This window comes from Passer montanus, unplaced genomic scaffold (genome assembly GCF_014805655.1).
Source record: "Passer montanus isolate IOZ18808 unplaced genomic scaffold, ASM1480565v1 scaffold14, whole genome shotgun sequence".
NCBI classification, from domain to species: domain Eukaryota; kingdom Metazoa; phylum Chordata; class Aves; order Passeriformes; family Passeridae; genus Passer; species Passer montanus.
Window position 1 is genome coordinate 6,529,816 of NW_024360941.1, and position 13,833 is coordinate 6,543,648.

At 39.8% G+C, this 13,833-nt stretch overlaps 1 protein-coding gene across 2 annotated transcripts; it reads left to right on the plus strand.

The window, feature by feature from the left end:
* The first annotated feature begins 237 nt into the window (after positions 1–237).
* LOC120497912 (tripartite motif-containing protein 54-like) lies at positions 238–12,590 on the plus strand. 2 transcript variants are annotated; one of them, XM_039699985.1, is made up of 9 exons: positions 238–957; positions 2,764–2,850; positions 3,023–3,247; positions 4,557–4,579; positions 5,431–5,576; positions 6,141–6,232; positions 6,326–6,421; positions 7,472–7,865; positions 8,644–8,818. In XM_039699985.1, the coding sequence occupies exons 1-9, from the start codon at positions 409–411 to the stop codon at positions 8,670–8,672; spliced, it is 1,641 nt and encodes a 546-aa protein (XP_039555919.1). In that variant the 5' UTR covers positions 238–408; the 3' UTR covers positions 8,673–8,818. The 2 variants fall into 2 exon arrangements, with proteins under 2 accessions (XP_039555919.1, XP_039555918.1); XM_039699984.1 differs by having other exon boundaries at positions 239–957; positions 7,472–12,590.
* The last annotated feature ends 1,243 nt before the right edge of the window (positions 12,591–13,833 follow it).

The following is a 13,833-nucleotide window of genomic DNA, read 5'->3' on the forward strand; positions in this document are numbered from 1 at the left end:
GGCGGGAGTTCCGCCCACAGCCCCTCGCAAAATGGCGGCGGCGGCGGCGGCGCTAGGACCCCGCGCAGGCCACCGCATCGCGCGCCAGGCAGGAGGCGAGTCCCAAAACCCTCTGTCCCGCCCCCTTGACCTCCCCTGCTTTTATTGGAGAAAGGCGATGTCAATCTCGCGCCTTCACCTATCACCAACCCCTCTGTCCGGGCCCCGCCCCCCGCGGCCGGGCGCCACTTCTCGGGAAGTTGACGGCAGGAAGCAGCGTTTGGAGCGCGGCGCTCCCGGGCTCTGTGGCAGCCCGGCCGCAGCCCCCCGGTGCCGTTCCAGCTGGAAGTGGAGGGGCAGTGGTACGAGCGGAACCCGGAACAGCAGCAGCAGGAGCGGCGGCGGCCGCTCGACCCCTCTCCGCCGCCGATGGAGGCGAGCCTGACGTGCGCCGTGTGCCTGTCGCTGTTGGAGGAGCCGGTGACGCTGCCGCTGTGCTCACACAACTTCTGCCGGGGCTGCGTGCTGGAGTGCATGGCCTCGGCCGAGGCCGCCCGCCTGCAGCAGCTGCAGCGGAGCCCGGGGCAGGCCCGTCTCGGCCGCGGGGCGCCGGGGCCGGGCCCGGGCCCGTCCTGCGCCCGGGTGCCGTGTCCGCTGTGCCGGAAGCTGTGCCTGCTGCCCCGCGGCGGCGTGGCCGCCCTGCCCGTCAACACCACCCTGGCGGAGGTGGTCAAGCTCTACCGGTCCGGCGCGGCGGGCGCCGCCACGGCCGGGGAGGCGGCGCTGGGGCCGAAGCCGGGGCCCGACCTGCTCTCCCTGCAGGCGTTCGGGGGAAGCTGCCAGAAACATCCGAGCCGGACGGTGCAGCTCTACTGCCGCATGTGCCGGCAGGCGGGGTGCGGGCAGTGCGTCTCCGAGGAGCATCAGGGCATCTTCCACTCCGTCAACCTCATAGACACGGTGTACCAGGAAGAAAAAGTAAGCGCGGCGTTCTCCCTCCGCTCTGGGGGCCTGGCTGGGAGGTTGGGCTGCCCACTGGAGATTGTTTGTTTTTATTCGGAAACGCCGGAAAAACCTTGGCATGGGGCAGGAGAGAGGCAGAGCGCCTGTGCTGCTTAGGGGCAGTAAGGGGTTGGTTGCTGGTGGCCTGCCCGGTTCCGGGTTGTGCCTTTCCGGGCTGCCGTCACACTGCATCCAACCCACCCACGGACCAGGCGGTATTGCAGTAGCGACAGGTCTGAACCCAATTTACTGAAGGACCCGGAGAGTTATTTTGGAGTGCTGTCGGGTTGGGGTTTTTTTGTTTGATTCGGGGGGCTGAGGAGTGTTGATGTTTGGTTTTGTTATTGTTGTTTCTCCAAGTTCAGGAAGATCTAACAACTCCAAAAAACCACCCAGAGATGTTTTGTTTATAGGCTCTCTAGCTGCGATAGGTAATTTGGGTCACAGATAATTACATATTTAGGGATATATAGTTTGGGTGTGTAATAATAAATGTATAAGCAAGATGCTTTACAGTCTGCATAGGAAGGCAGCTGCCTGCCATAGTGGTTGGTTGCCTGGTTATAGAAGTTGTGATTTTTTACAAAATAAGAACAATCGGTTAGAATGAGCTTTTCATGCCCTGTGCAAGTTGAGATGCAGGGTGGCAGTTCTGTTGTGCAGTAATTAAAACTGCAGGGCAGTGATGAAAAGTACAAGTATAAAAGTTTAAGTCCAGCACTGACTATTCTTTAAGACAAAAGTTGCTTTTACACCGGTTTTCCTCCTGTCTTTCCCATCACCAATTGTATGTCACTTGGGAAACCAGGGGAAAACAGCCTTTGCACTAGACATACTACTACATAATGTAAAGTAGTGATAGTGTAGAGAAATAAAGGAGGAAGACTCAGTGATAATATTAGTTTAAACTCAAACTGAAATATTTTGCTTATGAACAGCTTTCTGTTTTAGCAATGTGAGGCATAAAAAGAAAAAGTGAGTATCACACAGCTTTTTGCCAAACTGGAATAACACCATTAAAACTTCTATTGTGATAGATGTTTGTGAGGGGAGGGGTTAAAAAAGCCTGAGGAAAGCAATGTTTTAACTATAAAGTAGTCATTCTGTCAGTATGCATTGTAGGTGAGCCTGAGAACATTACTTTGAAAAACAGCAGAAGAAAGTTTGTGTATTGATCCAGGAAAGCATTAAGTGATGTTTTGAATCACAGGCTTTTTTTACTATACTGTTCAGAATATCACAGAATTGATAGGGTTGGAAGAAACCTCTGGAAATCATCCAGTCCAGACTCCTGCCACGGCAGGGTCACCTGGAGCAGGTGACACAGAATTGTGACCAGGTGGGGTTCGAATGTCTCCGGAGAGGGAGACTCCACAGCCTCCTTAGGCAGCCTGTTGCAGTGGTCTTCCACCCTCAATGTGAAACAGTTCTTCCTCATGTTGAGGTGAAACTTCTTGTGGTTTAGTTTATGGCCACTGTTCCTGTCTTTTCAGCGGGCACCACTGAAAAGGATCTGGCACCCTCCTTTTGGCACCTGCTTTTGAGATATTTATATATGTCAATGAGATCTCCTTAAAATAATCTCCAGACTAACCAGGCCCAGCTCCTGCAGTCTCTTTTCGTAAAAGAAATGCTCCAGACCCCTGATCATCCTTGTGGTCATCCACTGAACCCTCTCCAATAGCTTCTTGTTTGTCTTGAACTGATTCTAGATAAGCACTGTAATGTATTTATTTTATTGAATAGATAAGGTTGTAATTAAGTGTTTCAATTGTTTTGCAGTTAACTTTCTTTAGCACTCTGAAACAAATGAGGATAATAAATGAGAAGCTGGTGAATGAGATCTCAAAACGACCGAATGATGCAGATGTGAGTTACAAATGCTGGATATTCTGTGTGTATGTCTTTGAGTCTCTTCCAGTGATAGTTTATTTACAGCCTGGAGCATACAGGTGCTCCTTGTGGCATAGATGTGCTCTGAGTGACTCTGTTTGGACATTGCTATTGCATTTACATCTGGTCTTGTTTCTCATGCTTCTAGATGATGCTGAAAAATGATGTGGAGATAATTGAGCTGAAATTTGGAGAAATTTTCAAAACTCTGGAAGCAAAAAAACAGCAATTACTAGAAGATCAAAGAGGTAAAAAAGAGAAAGAATTTCAGATTTGGAAGAAAATGAAAGAAACTCACAAGAAGACCATTGAGAATTTTTTGAAGGATTGTGAAAAGCTTGTCCATGAGTGTGATCCTCAGTGTTTCCTGGAGGTGATTACATTTTGGTTTTGATAGCAGTTGTCTAAAGAACTCAAATAGAGCCTGCTGTATTATAGATATGATTATAATCAAGCAAGAAAAACAAAGTCAATAAATGAAAAATATAGGTTAAAATTACTTAACACTTCATACTTTTTTTATAACAATGTTTTTCATTTTTAGAAAAGTTTGAGAAAGTTTTATATGCAGCTTATCAGTGATTTTTACTGTTTGCTTTCCTAAGGAACAGCATATTGCTGATTTCTGCAGTGGGTCCTTTGGTGCCTCCAGATAAATAGGGTGCTAAGAAAGTACAGAGTTTGACTTAGTGTTTGGTCAAGGACTTGAAAAGGAATATTTAACTTTTACTTGAAGTAAAAGCAACTCCCACTTTTGGAAAAAAATACTGTGATTCCAGTGATTAGTATGTCACTAATCACTGCCACTAATCTCTCTTTCTCAACTTACTCCTTTTTTTTGTTCTGTTGTTCCTCCTCCCCCTCTTTTCTTGTCATTCCCCATCCCGTTTTCATCTTCCTCCTCCTATGTCTCCTGGTTTGCTTATTCTGCCTGTTCCTTCTGTTTTTCTTTTGCCTTCTGTTTGTTCTTCCTCCACTTTCGCTTTTGGTTCCTTCTTAACTTCCTCATATTTTTTTCCTCCCAGTCCTCCTGTTCATCTACTTCCTCTTTCTGCTATTTGTTTTCTTTCTCTTTAACTTAGCACCTCCCTGCCTGCCCTCCATAACAGTGCATTGGGGTTTTTTTTTTGTAAAAATCTAGTACAGTGAGATCACCTGGTTTTTATAGGGAAGCAGCTCTAATCCTGTCAGGTGTTTTACTTTTCATTACATGTCCTTTGGGAAGTCTCATGTGAGCACAGTGCAGTGCACTGCACTTCTTGCCACCATTATCCACCTGATTTAAAACTGAGTCACCTTTTTTATAGTATAATAGCATATTGAGAGCACATAGCAGAGCCTTTCCTGTCCAAGAAATACAAAATAGTCCTTAATTTGAATGTCTGCAAGTACCTGAACTTCTGAAACTTATCAGGTGACGATATGACCCATGATTTGGCCCATGGGCTCTGAAGGAGTTTTTTTGTATTTATCACAAAATATTACAAGATAAATAATTGTCATAGACATACTTGTTTAGGTTGGGTTTTTTATGTTTGTTTGCTTGGTTTTCTAATGTTAACAGCATTATTTTCTATAGTTCTGTGAAACGAAGACAGGTACTTTAGTGCTTTTGATAAAGCAGTAACTTCTGGACAGTTGGATAACTGCACATATCTTACAAATTCTCATTTTATTTATAGGTTGCCTGTGGCTTGAATACAAGGTATTTTTTTTCGTGTTTTATTAGTTCTCTAGTTTTCTTTTAGATTTTTAAGATGAAAAACTAAAACATAGCTGCAATGGATATAATAAGATAAGCAATTTAAAATTAAAATAGTATTGAGTAATTGAGAGATTATAATACCTTCATATTTTGGATGCCAAACTTCAGGAAATGAAGAATCTTAGTGACATGCTGTCTGGGATTAGAGATAATCAAGCTGTTGAATTATCTCCCTAGTAAAAAGTGAATATAGAAATTCATCAGTACTTGGGGATTGGGTATTTTCAGATCTCTTATTTAAATTCAGAAACACTGAAGCATGTTTGAAGCTTTTACAGAAATCTTTGTGTAAGAGACTGTGGAAATTCTGCAGTATCTTTGTTTTTGTGTTGGCAGTGTACATAACCTGTAATGTCTTCTAAGCATTCTTAATTACATTTCTTATAACCTTTTAACCTATATTTAAGAAAGAGTATTTGAAATGGAGTTGTTTAAAATACATTGTGTTTCAGACTAACATTAACAATACTCTCTGAAGAAGTAGTATACTTCAGATTCAGGCAATGTATGCTAAGGAAAGTGGAGGGGGTAATTTTTTGCAGGCCTTACCAGCATTACTTCTTGCAGTTTTCATTGATTATATATCTAAGTGAACAAGTTGTAAGAAAAAAAAAATGGAGAACTGGAAATGTTATTGTAGATGTAATTTTTCTGATTCCTTCTTCTTCCTAGAGATTTCATTATAAAATATATATATTTTTGTTAGGCAGGTATAATTTAGCTAGCATGTAAGCATGAAGAAAAATGTTCAAATTGCATTTTGCAACATTGGTGTTTATTTTCTTTTCTAGAATGAAAACTCAGCTTGATGTGATGAATATAGCATCCAGCTGGGAAAAACCACCAGTGTATGTGCCAAAGAAGATAGATATCAAGTCTGTGGTTAATGAAATCTTAGCATTGGAGTTAACACCTGTTGATGCAGGCATGGCTCAAGGTGAGGAAGAAGGACTTAATTAAAGCGAGATTTGGGAAGTCTGCAAATCTGGAACTTGTGGAACCAATTGCTGATAAACAACCTGCATGGCAAACACATGAAAGAAAACACCTGAGCAAATGAAATGGATGATAGATTCATGAGGGGTTTTAAAATGCTTTTTATGAATGTGCTTTCTCTAGCAGGTTCCTAGGCTGTGTGTTTGCAGCCTGCAGTACTTTTGATACCCAGCCGATAGCGCCGCTGTCAGAAGCGTGCTGCTGAGCTAGACGGACGTTTGTAGTGGTGTCGTGTGAATGTTGACCATGCTCACCACATTAACTGCTTTTACCTCCCAGGAGGAGGTGCTATGTTTTCTGTAAGGCCAGGCATTTACAGCATTTTAAAAAATGTATTACACAGGCTTCTTGCTGTATATCACAGAAAATTCAACAAGGACTAGGTTCTCACTTAAGGCACTATATGTTTGTTCTTAAATGGCATCCAGTTAGGTGCACAGGAACCTTTTGGTGTTTTGTATATTTAATATATTGTCCATCACTATCCTTATGTTTTTTCTAATAGAGCTACCTTATGAAGGAAATGAGAGCTCAACTCTATTTAAAGATACCTTAAAGCAGTGGCAGGACCAGAAGAATATACCAAACACATTTCTTGTAAGTTATTGGCTATGTGTTCTTCAGCATGGTACTATTTTGTCTGTTTTGGCTTATCAAAATTAAATATGTCTGCTGCAAAATATTTTTCAGCCTGTAGCAGGACAGGATGAAACAGATGGTAGGAGGATCCCTACTCGCTTTATGTCAATATCAGAAATGTCAGCATTTCAAAATATGAGCCATGAGGTATGATTGAACATCAGTTGTGAGTATGGCTAAGTTACTATTTGTTGTGATGCAACTTTCTAAATAAGCTTTTAAAATGGTTTTCAGTTTACTCAATAGAAAGTTACCCTTACAATTCTAGAATGAAATCTGACTAGGTATTAAAGCTGTCAGAATTTTACTCTTTTTTTGCCTTTAGAAAGCTGAAACTTATTCTTACGACTGACTTCAAATACTTACTTTTATATTTAGTGTGGCTTTTTGAGTCATATCTGTAGCTTTCTAATCCACATAAACTTCCCTAGTGTCCATTTGAAGAGGCAGTCATCTGCCTGTACTCTGTTTTCTAAAGAATAGAGTTCCATCTTGTAAGACCACATAATAATTTGACATGAAACTGAATTCAGTCTCTTTTTTGTTTAGTTTCAAATGATGCAGTTATGCAACTAGATTTTTAATTTTTTTTTTTTTTTTTTTACTTACTAACAGCTCCCAGTGGGTGGCTGAGTATTGTTCTGCACAGAATGATTCCAGTTACAATTAGTGCCATGGCTGGCAGTGAATCTCATTATGTGTGTTCTGAGAATACCAGTGGCAGATGATTGAATTAAGAATTTGCTTAGGTCCTTGAAATATAGATTTATTTTTTTTCCTGCATTGTTTTGGAAGATTTTCTATTAGCAATTTTCTATTGCTAATAAGAATGCAATTATATATAATAACAAAAAGGAACAAAACCTGCACCATCTGACTTAATTTCAGATGGCTATTTTTCATGAGAATTTGTTGCTTAATATCTAGGTTAGTGGTTTGATCTATTTTTGGTTTTGACAGTGACTCTAAATACAGTTTTCTGTAGTCTTCTCTTTCAAAACCTACTTTGTCATCAGGGTTCTATGTGTATCTTGTTCAGTTCTCTTTAAAGCACTGTGTTCTGTTCCCTTCCAGCAGCAATGGAAAAATACATTAGAAACTCTAGAGTATAGGAAAACTTAGTCATACTTGAGTTTTATAACCTCTGAATCCACAAATGCCATGTTGGATAATGTGATTTTTTTTCTGTAATTCTAGGAGCTACGTTACAAATACTATATGGAACTTCAGAAGTTGCCCAATGTGTTTAAGACTCAAAATTTCCCTGCAAATAAAAAGTATAAATTTGTAACTGCTGAGGCCTCCAAGGATGAGTCCTCAGGAATTTCTTTTATATCTTCACCTACCAAAGCAAATAAGACAGATAAAATAAAAATGGGAACCCTGCAAAAAGGAGATGGCTTTGACAAAAGAAACTGTTCTGGAAGCAGTGCTCACAGCGTCCCATCCACAAGCAGGATCTTTTCTGAAACAAATGGTGACTTCAAATTATTTCATGAGGGAAATGGCCAGGAAGTATCGGGTCCAGCCTTGGCAGAAACTTCTCCAGACTCGTTAATTAAAGAAAAATGGGCAAGACAGGCATCAGCAGGTACTGTTTCCGAGGAAATAAACTCAAATTCTGGCACTTTATTGGACTTAAAGCCAGCAGCAGTAACTTCAGAATCTGTAGATGTTTCAGCAGAGAGACCTTCAGGTGTACCTTTCACTTTCAGTGCATCTAACAACTCATTACCAAGATTTAGTAAAGATAGAGGTACATTTTCCTTCAAAAAGCAAGACAAGAGATGTGCTTTCCCTCAGTTTTATTTAGGGAGATGTGATAAGGCAGATAAAACCAATAACCAGGATAAATGTGGTCCTGAAACCAAAAACATAGTTTGTGATGCTTCAGCAAGTCCTAATTTAGTCTCAGCAGACAGTGAGAAACCACACATTGCGTTTCCCTTTAGCAATTCAGAAAGAGATTGTTTTGCAGAATCAGAAGCTAGCAATTCATGTAAGGTGTTACCATCATCCTCATTTTTTAGCCAATCTAAGAAGCCATCTGACAAAAAAAAACTATGTCACATGAGGGAAAAAACACCTTGTGCGAAGGAACCTGGAGGATATGGTACACAGAAACCATCTGTCTTAGGAGAACAAAAACCTCGCACCTCAGAATCCAGCACAACTGTAGCTTGCGGTACTTCAGAAACCAACACCGGAGCTGGGGTGAATGAGGTCTCCAAGACCCCTCTTCTCACCAGTAATTGTGCATTTTCTTTCAAAAGTAACTTTCCATTGCCTTCACCAGTATTTTCATTTGGCGGCATTCTCAGAAATACCTCTGATTTGCTGACTTCTTCCATGTTTTTTTCTGGAAACAGAACAGAAAAAATGGATAAGGAGAAGATGAAATCTCCTGACAAAACACTTCTAAATCTAGGGAACCCTGTAACTTCAGAGTATGAAGAGCCTGCTTCTCTTCAGAGTCATCCAAAATGTGAAGCCTCATGTTTGCCTATGAACTCATCTGAAAACACTGAAAGTGCAGAAAGGCTTGGTGATGGTACTGCTCCTTGTCAGCCTTTGTGTTCAGGAGTCCTTCCTGTTGAATATGAAAATGCATCTTCCACTCAACTCACTGCAGCAACACAACAACACAAAAAGGTAAAAGATGAAGAAACTGTTGCTGAAAACAACTGTTTGTGTCCTAGAAAGGAGGATGAACCTGAGCCTGTACAGTTTCAGAGCCCAGCTTGTTCTGTTCCTGGCACATGCAATGATCCATCTTTAGGAGGTTCTGTGCTTGCAACAAGTGAGACAGGAGAAATGCTAAGAGACAGCACTTCTGACACTTAAGAGCCAAGTCAAACATCTGTCTCTGCTGTTACCAGCCATGCATCAGAATATTTTTCTGTTGCTGAAGACAAAATGTCAAGTAGAACAAAATCAGATGTGAAGAGAGACTGAAAAGGAAAATAATCTGGAATGAAATAAATGCTACTTAACACATTCAAATGTGGGGATAGTTATGATTTTACAGCTGTTCTCCTCACTTCTTGCCAATTGAGGTATCTCTGTGTCGAAAACATAACTGTTTATGAGCAGTACAAGGCAATGAAGTGATTTTTTTATAAGAAACAACCAAAAATGTCATGTCCTGCTTAAGACCAAAGCATAGCTATAGATGCTGCATCTTCAAGAATGCAAACCTTCTGGGGTATGTTTGGGGGATGGGGAACTGAGGTGTCCCAGAAAGCGGGTTGGGTGACGCCTCAGTGGCAGGAGGCAGTAAATTGCTGTCTGTGTGCAGCAGCATTTGCACTTAAATGGGTAAGAGAACAGCCAAGAGCATTCACAGGGAGGGAGGAGAGCCACAACAAAAATAAAGAATATTGAAGGCGTTACTAAAAATTGTTTTACTTATCTCCTCTTGGCTGTTTCCTTTTCTGTGATGTGTTTAATGTATGTTGAAGGTCTAAGTGTGAGTGTTATTTCAATAGTTTCTCTTGCACTTTTGAAATGGAAGCATCATATCAGTGTTCTTGTTACACACTCCAGAAGGGTGTCAGTTACACTTCTGAAGTGCTGCTTCCAGGAAAAAGAAACATCACAATTAAATTTCTGCTCTTTTTGGCTACAGTTTGGGAATACTTGGACAGATTAACTTGCTGTTTTATTGAAAGCTTTTGGAGAACCTAGCTTTTAAAACACAAATTTTCTTTTAAAATCTGTGTGTAATGACAAGAAAAAAGGAAACCAGCACTTCTTACTACATGTATTAATGGTTTAGAACTCACAGAATTTTGAGTCTGAAAATCAATACAAAAGACAAAAAGACCATCTTTTCTACTTTGCTGGCTATTTTGTTGGATACAAGAGATAACTGTGCTTTAATTATTGGAATACACAGACAGAAGCACTGTTTAAGAATAAAGCTCTATTTTGTTTGCTGTTCATGCTTCAAAAGCTGATGCTAAGCTTGAAATTAATTGTGTATTAGATAGATATGTCAACTGGCAGTATTAAATCAAATGCAGAATAATTAATATTCCTTCAGAATTTTTCTCTGGCAACTAGAAAAATCAATAATCTGCAAATTTCCTCTCTAACTCTGTAAGAAAAACATTACTTAAATTTAAATCTCTGCAGTATTTATTAATATACTTACTGTGACATAAAACTTAGAGAAACTACTCTTCTTTCAGGAAGTGTTGACCTAATTTCTTTTGTGTTCAGTTCTTGGCCTCAATTTCTCTGTGACAGTGCATTCCTTTATTAAATGTGTTGAAAATTATTAAATGTTTCTAGTAGTTATCACAATAATACTACTTTTCTGTCTGCATTATAATTAGGAAGGTGGCAAAAATTCTCTTTATGGTTAGTCTTTTAGTTCTTGATGTTCATCTCTTAAATCTTACGGTATTTCAGTTTTCTCCTATAATTTTTTCTGATGCTATCTCTAGACTTGTCACGTTCTGCATGTGTAAGAGAAATGTTAATTCAAATTACTGGAAGACAAAGGCTGAGTGAGATGATAATGGCAGAGAGTGCCACAGGTGGAGGTTGGTCTCACTCATAACAAAAGCAAGAGAAATTGAACTATTTTACAGTCAGATGAGGCACCGGTAAAATTCATTGCCAGGAAGTTGCAGAAAATATTTGTTTTCTTCTACACTGACAAAAAAAAATTCTTAATGAGCTAGGGTTAATCAGAATCTATAAAATGTTTCTGAAGCTTACATATTTTCAACCTGTCTTCTGTTATTTTCTGTTATTTCATGAGAGTTTGATAAAGTTAAACTTCCATGCAGATACTCCTTCTCTTTTCTCTTAGACACCTTCATAGCCTCATAAAGCAAATATACTACTATGTACTACTTTGAAAGTAAAAGTTGTGAGTGTTGGGGTTTGCTCTAGTCCTGGGGCTGCTTTTCAAGCATTGCTGTCCAAGTGCCTGATAGCTCAGCATTCAGGTTTTACAGGGCAGATCAGATTAACACAGAAACCCCCAACAAGAAATCCTTGCCCACTCCCTTGGCCATACTATGCTGACCCAGAAGGGAGTCCTTCCCCTGTTCCCTGAAAATGCTGTGAGGTACAGAATAACCTCTGGGTCTTAGGCATGCCTCCTCCTGACTACTGTAAAAAAAATAACCCTTTCATGACTGGAAGCAGGACAGTCAGTGATCTTGAGTGAACCAGAGCTAATTCAAAGAAATGGGATTCAGAGTTGTCCTTCATGCATGTTTTGCTTTTTATCCATAGAGAATAACTTACACCACTATCTTGGTCATCATAAAATTCTGTGTGGCAGTGAGGACTGATGTCAAAGCCTCGCTTTCCTAGGTTATCTAAACTTAGGTATGTGTATGTATTTTTTTCAGATTACAGGTAAACAAAAAGGCAATGTTAAAGTGAAACCTTTGTCTGAAAATACTGCTGAGAAATTTGCCCTTGCTGGGAAAAAAAAAACCAAACAAAAACCAGCAAAAAACCTCAAAGCACCAAGGAAATAACATATTTTGCTAAACTCGGTAATTTGTTTTACACAGTTCTGTATCTTCCTGAGTCCTTAAGATACAAGGGTTAAAAAATGAAGCAATTCTACATATGGTTGGAAAATTTTATTAATCAAACTTTGCTACATTGGTATGAAGCCCAATATATATATATATCAGATTTTGCACACTAAATCTGCAGGCCAGTTTGAAAGCTTTTATGGTTGTTCATGACTATACTACTTCATGATTCAATAGAAGCCTTGGAAAGCAGCTAAAACTTTTTTTTTTTTTATAAGAGCTAAAGAACTTTTTGGACTACTTACTTCACAAATGAGCTGAAAGTTTCTAATGCTGTCCTACTGAGAGGCTAATCTGTCCAGCTGTCAGAAATGTGATGTTTGTTCAATATATGTTACAGAGCTATATTAACATGTATGTCACTGCCTGGAAAAAAAGTGCAACTGAAAGATAAAGTGCAACTATTTGGTTTTGTAACTATTAAAAAAATTATTAAAAACAATTGTTTAATTGACATTAGAGCTGTTTAAATGTCAGTTTTTAAAGGTTAACTTCCTAAAGCAAACTTTGCATTATTTTGTATTTTTGGTTTGTTTACTATTGTAATATTGGTTATTAACTAAAGCTTTATTCTGAAATTGTATTTGATAACTCAGATCTAGTAACTTTCTAACATAAAGACTGCTGATCTGTGTGGGAAGACTGCTAAATACTGGTGCTTTAGTTGGTTTTTGTTCTTCAGGTAACATACTTCAGTTTCTCTTCATAGTTTTCTTCCAGCTGTTTAAATGCCAGTAGAACATTATTATTTGGATCATCACAGTTGACTCAGACTTGTTCTGGTTTAATAAAAAAAAAGGAGCAGTGTTCCCTTTTAAGTTGCTTTAAAAGTGAAGCATATATTGTATTCTAAAAGGCACAAATTTATCACACCCAATAGATTTAATAAGCAGTGAAAAATCCTTGAGTGCATAGTAAGCAGGTTTAACCTGAAGAAAGAAAAAATTCATTTAATCTGAAGAAAGAAAAAGGCTAATAAATCTGCACTGGAACTGTTTCATTGTTAATAAACCCAGTTGTGTAGGTAGGGTAAAAAGAGAGCATCAGGCATGACCTCTAATACTGACACACTAGTTCCCTGGGGTCACTGCAGAACAGCTGTAAGCCTAAACAAATAATGCTGCAAAAGCTCATGTTTCTATAATTATATTGAGTATATAAGACTCATGAGTAGTATTAGAAAAGATAATTTATTAATATTATATTGAGAACATGGTATCAACTGATTGATTAACCTGTTGCAAAGCTAAACTGGAACACTGCAGACAAATCGCAGGCTAAATTGAGCAGGAGATTGTGTGAGCTTTCTGTCAATGATGAAGACCCTCTGTTTTGCAAAAAGGACCACTAATTACTAAAAAGGAACTTAATAAACTCAGTTCCTAGAAATTAAGAATACCATGTGGGTTTGTTTTTTTTTTAATACAGTCAATATTTTGTTGAAATACTGGAATTATAGAAGGTTTTGGACTGGAAAGGATGTTAAGGGCCATCTAGTCAGTCACCTGGGTTGGTGCAGTCTTAGGCACAAATCCAGGCTGAGCAGAAAATGGATTGAACCCTGCAGAAAAGCACTTGTAGGTGATGGTTGATGAAAAACTCAACACAAGCCAGCAATGTGCATTCACAGCCCAGAAAGCCAAGAGAGACCTGGGCTACATCAAGAGAATTGTAGCCAGCAGGTCAAGGAGCTGATTCTTTCAGCTCTGCTCTTGTGAGACCCCACCCACTGTAGAGCATCCAACTCTGGTGTCCCCAGTAGGAGAAGGACGTGGAACTGTTGGAGCAAATCCAAAGAAGGGTTATGAAGTTGTTAAGTGGAGTGGATCACCTCTCCTATAACGACAGGCTGAGAAAGTGGGGCCTGTTCAGCCTGGAGAAGAGACAGTTGTGTGGAGACCCATAGCAACCAGTGTCTGAAGGAGGCCTACAGGAAAGCTGGAGAGGGATACTGTCAGAAAATATAGTGATGTAACAAGGGGGAATGGCTTC

What these genes read in the sequence shown, in the direction of transcription:
- LOC120497912 (XM_039699984.1), top strand. Translation starts at nt 409, where the DNA reads ATGGAGGCGAGCCTGACGTGCGCCGTGTGCCTGTCGCTGTTGGAGGAG. An exon ending in CGGTGTACCAGGAAGAAAAA is followed by an intron (nt 958 to 2,763) that starts GTAAGCGCGGCG and finishes ATTGTTTTGCAG; the next exon opens with TTAACTTTCTTTAGCACTCT. An exon ending in GCCTGTGGCTTGAATACAAG is followed by an intron (nt 4,580 to 5,430) that starts GTATTTTTTTTC and finishes TTTCTTTTCTAG; the next exon opens with AATGAAAACTCAGCTTGATG.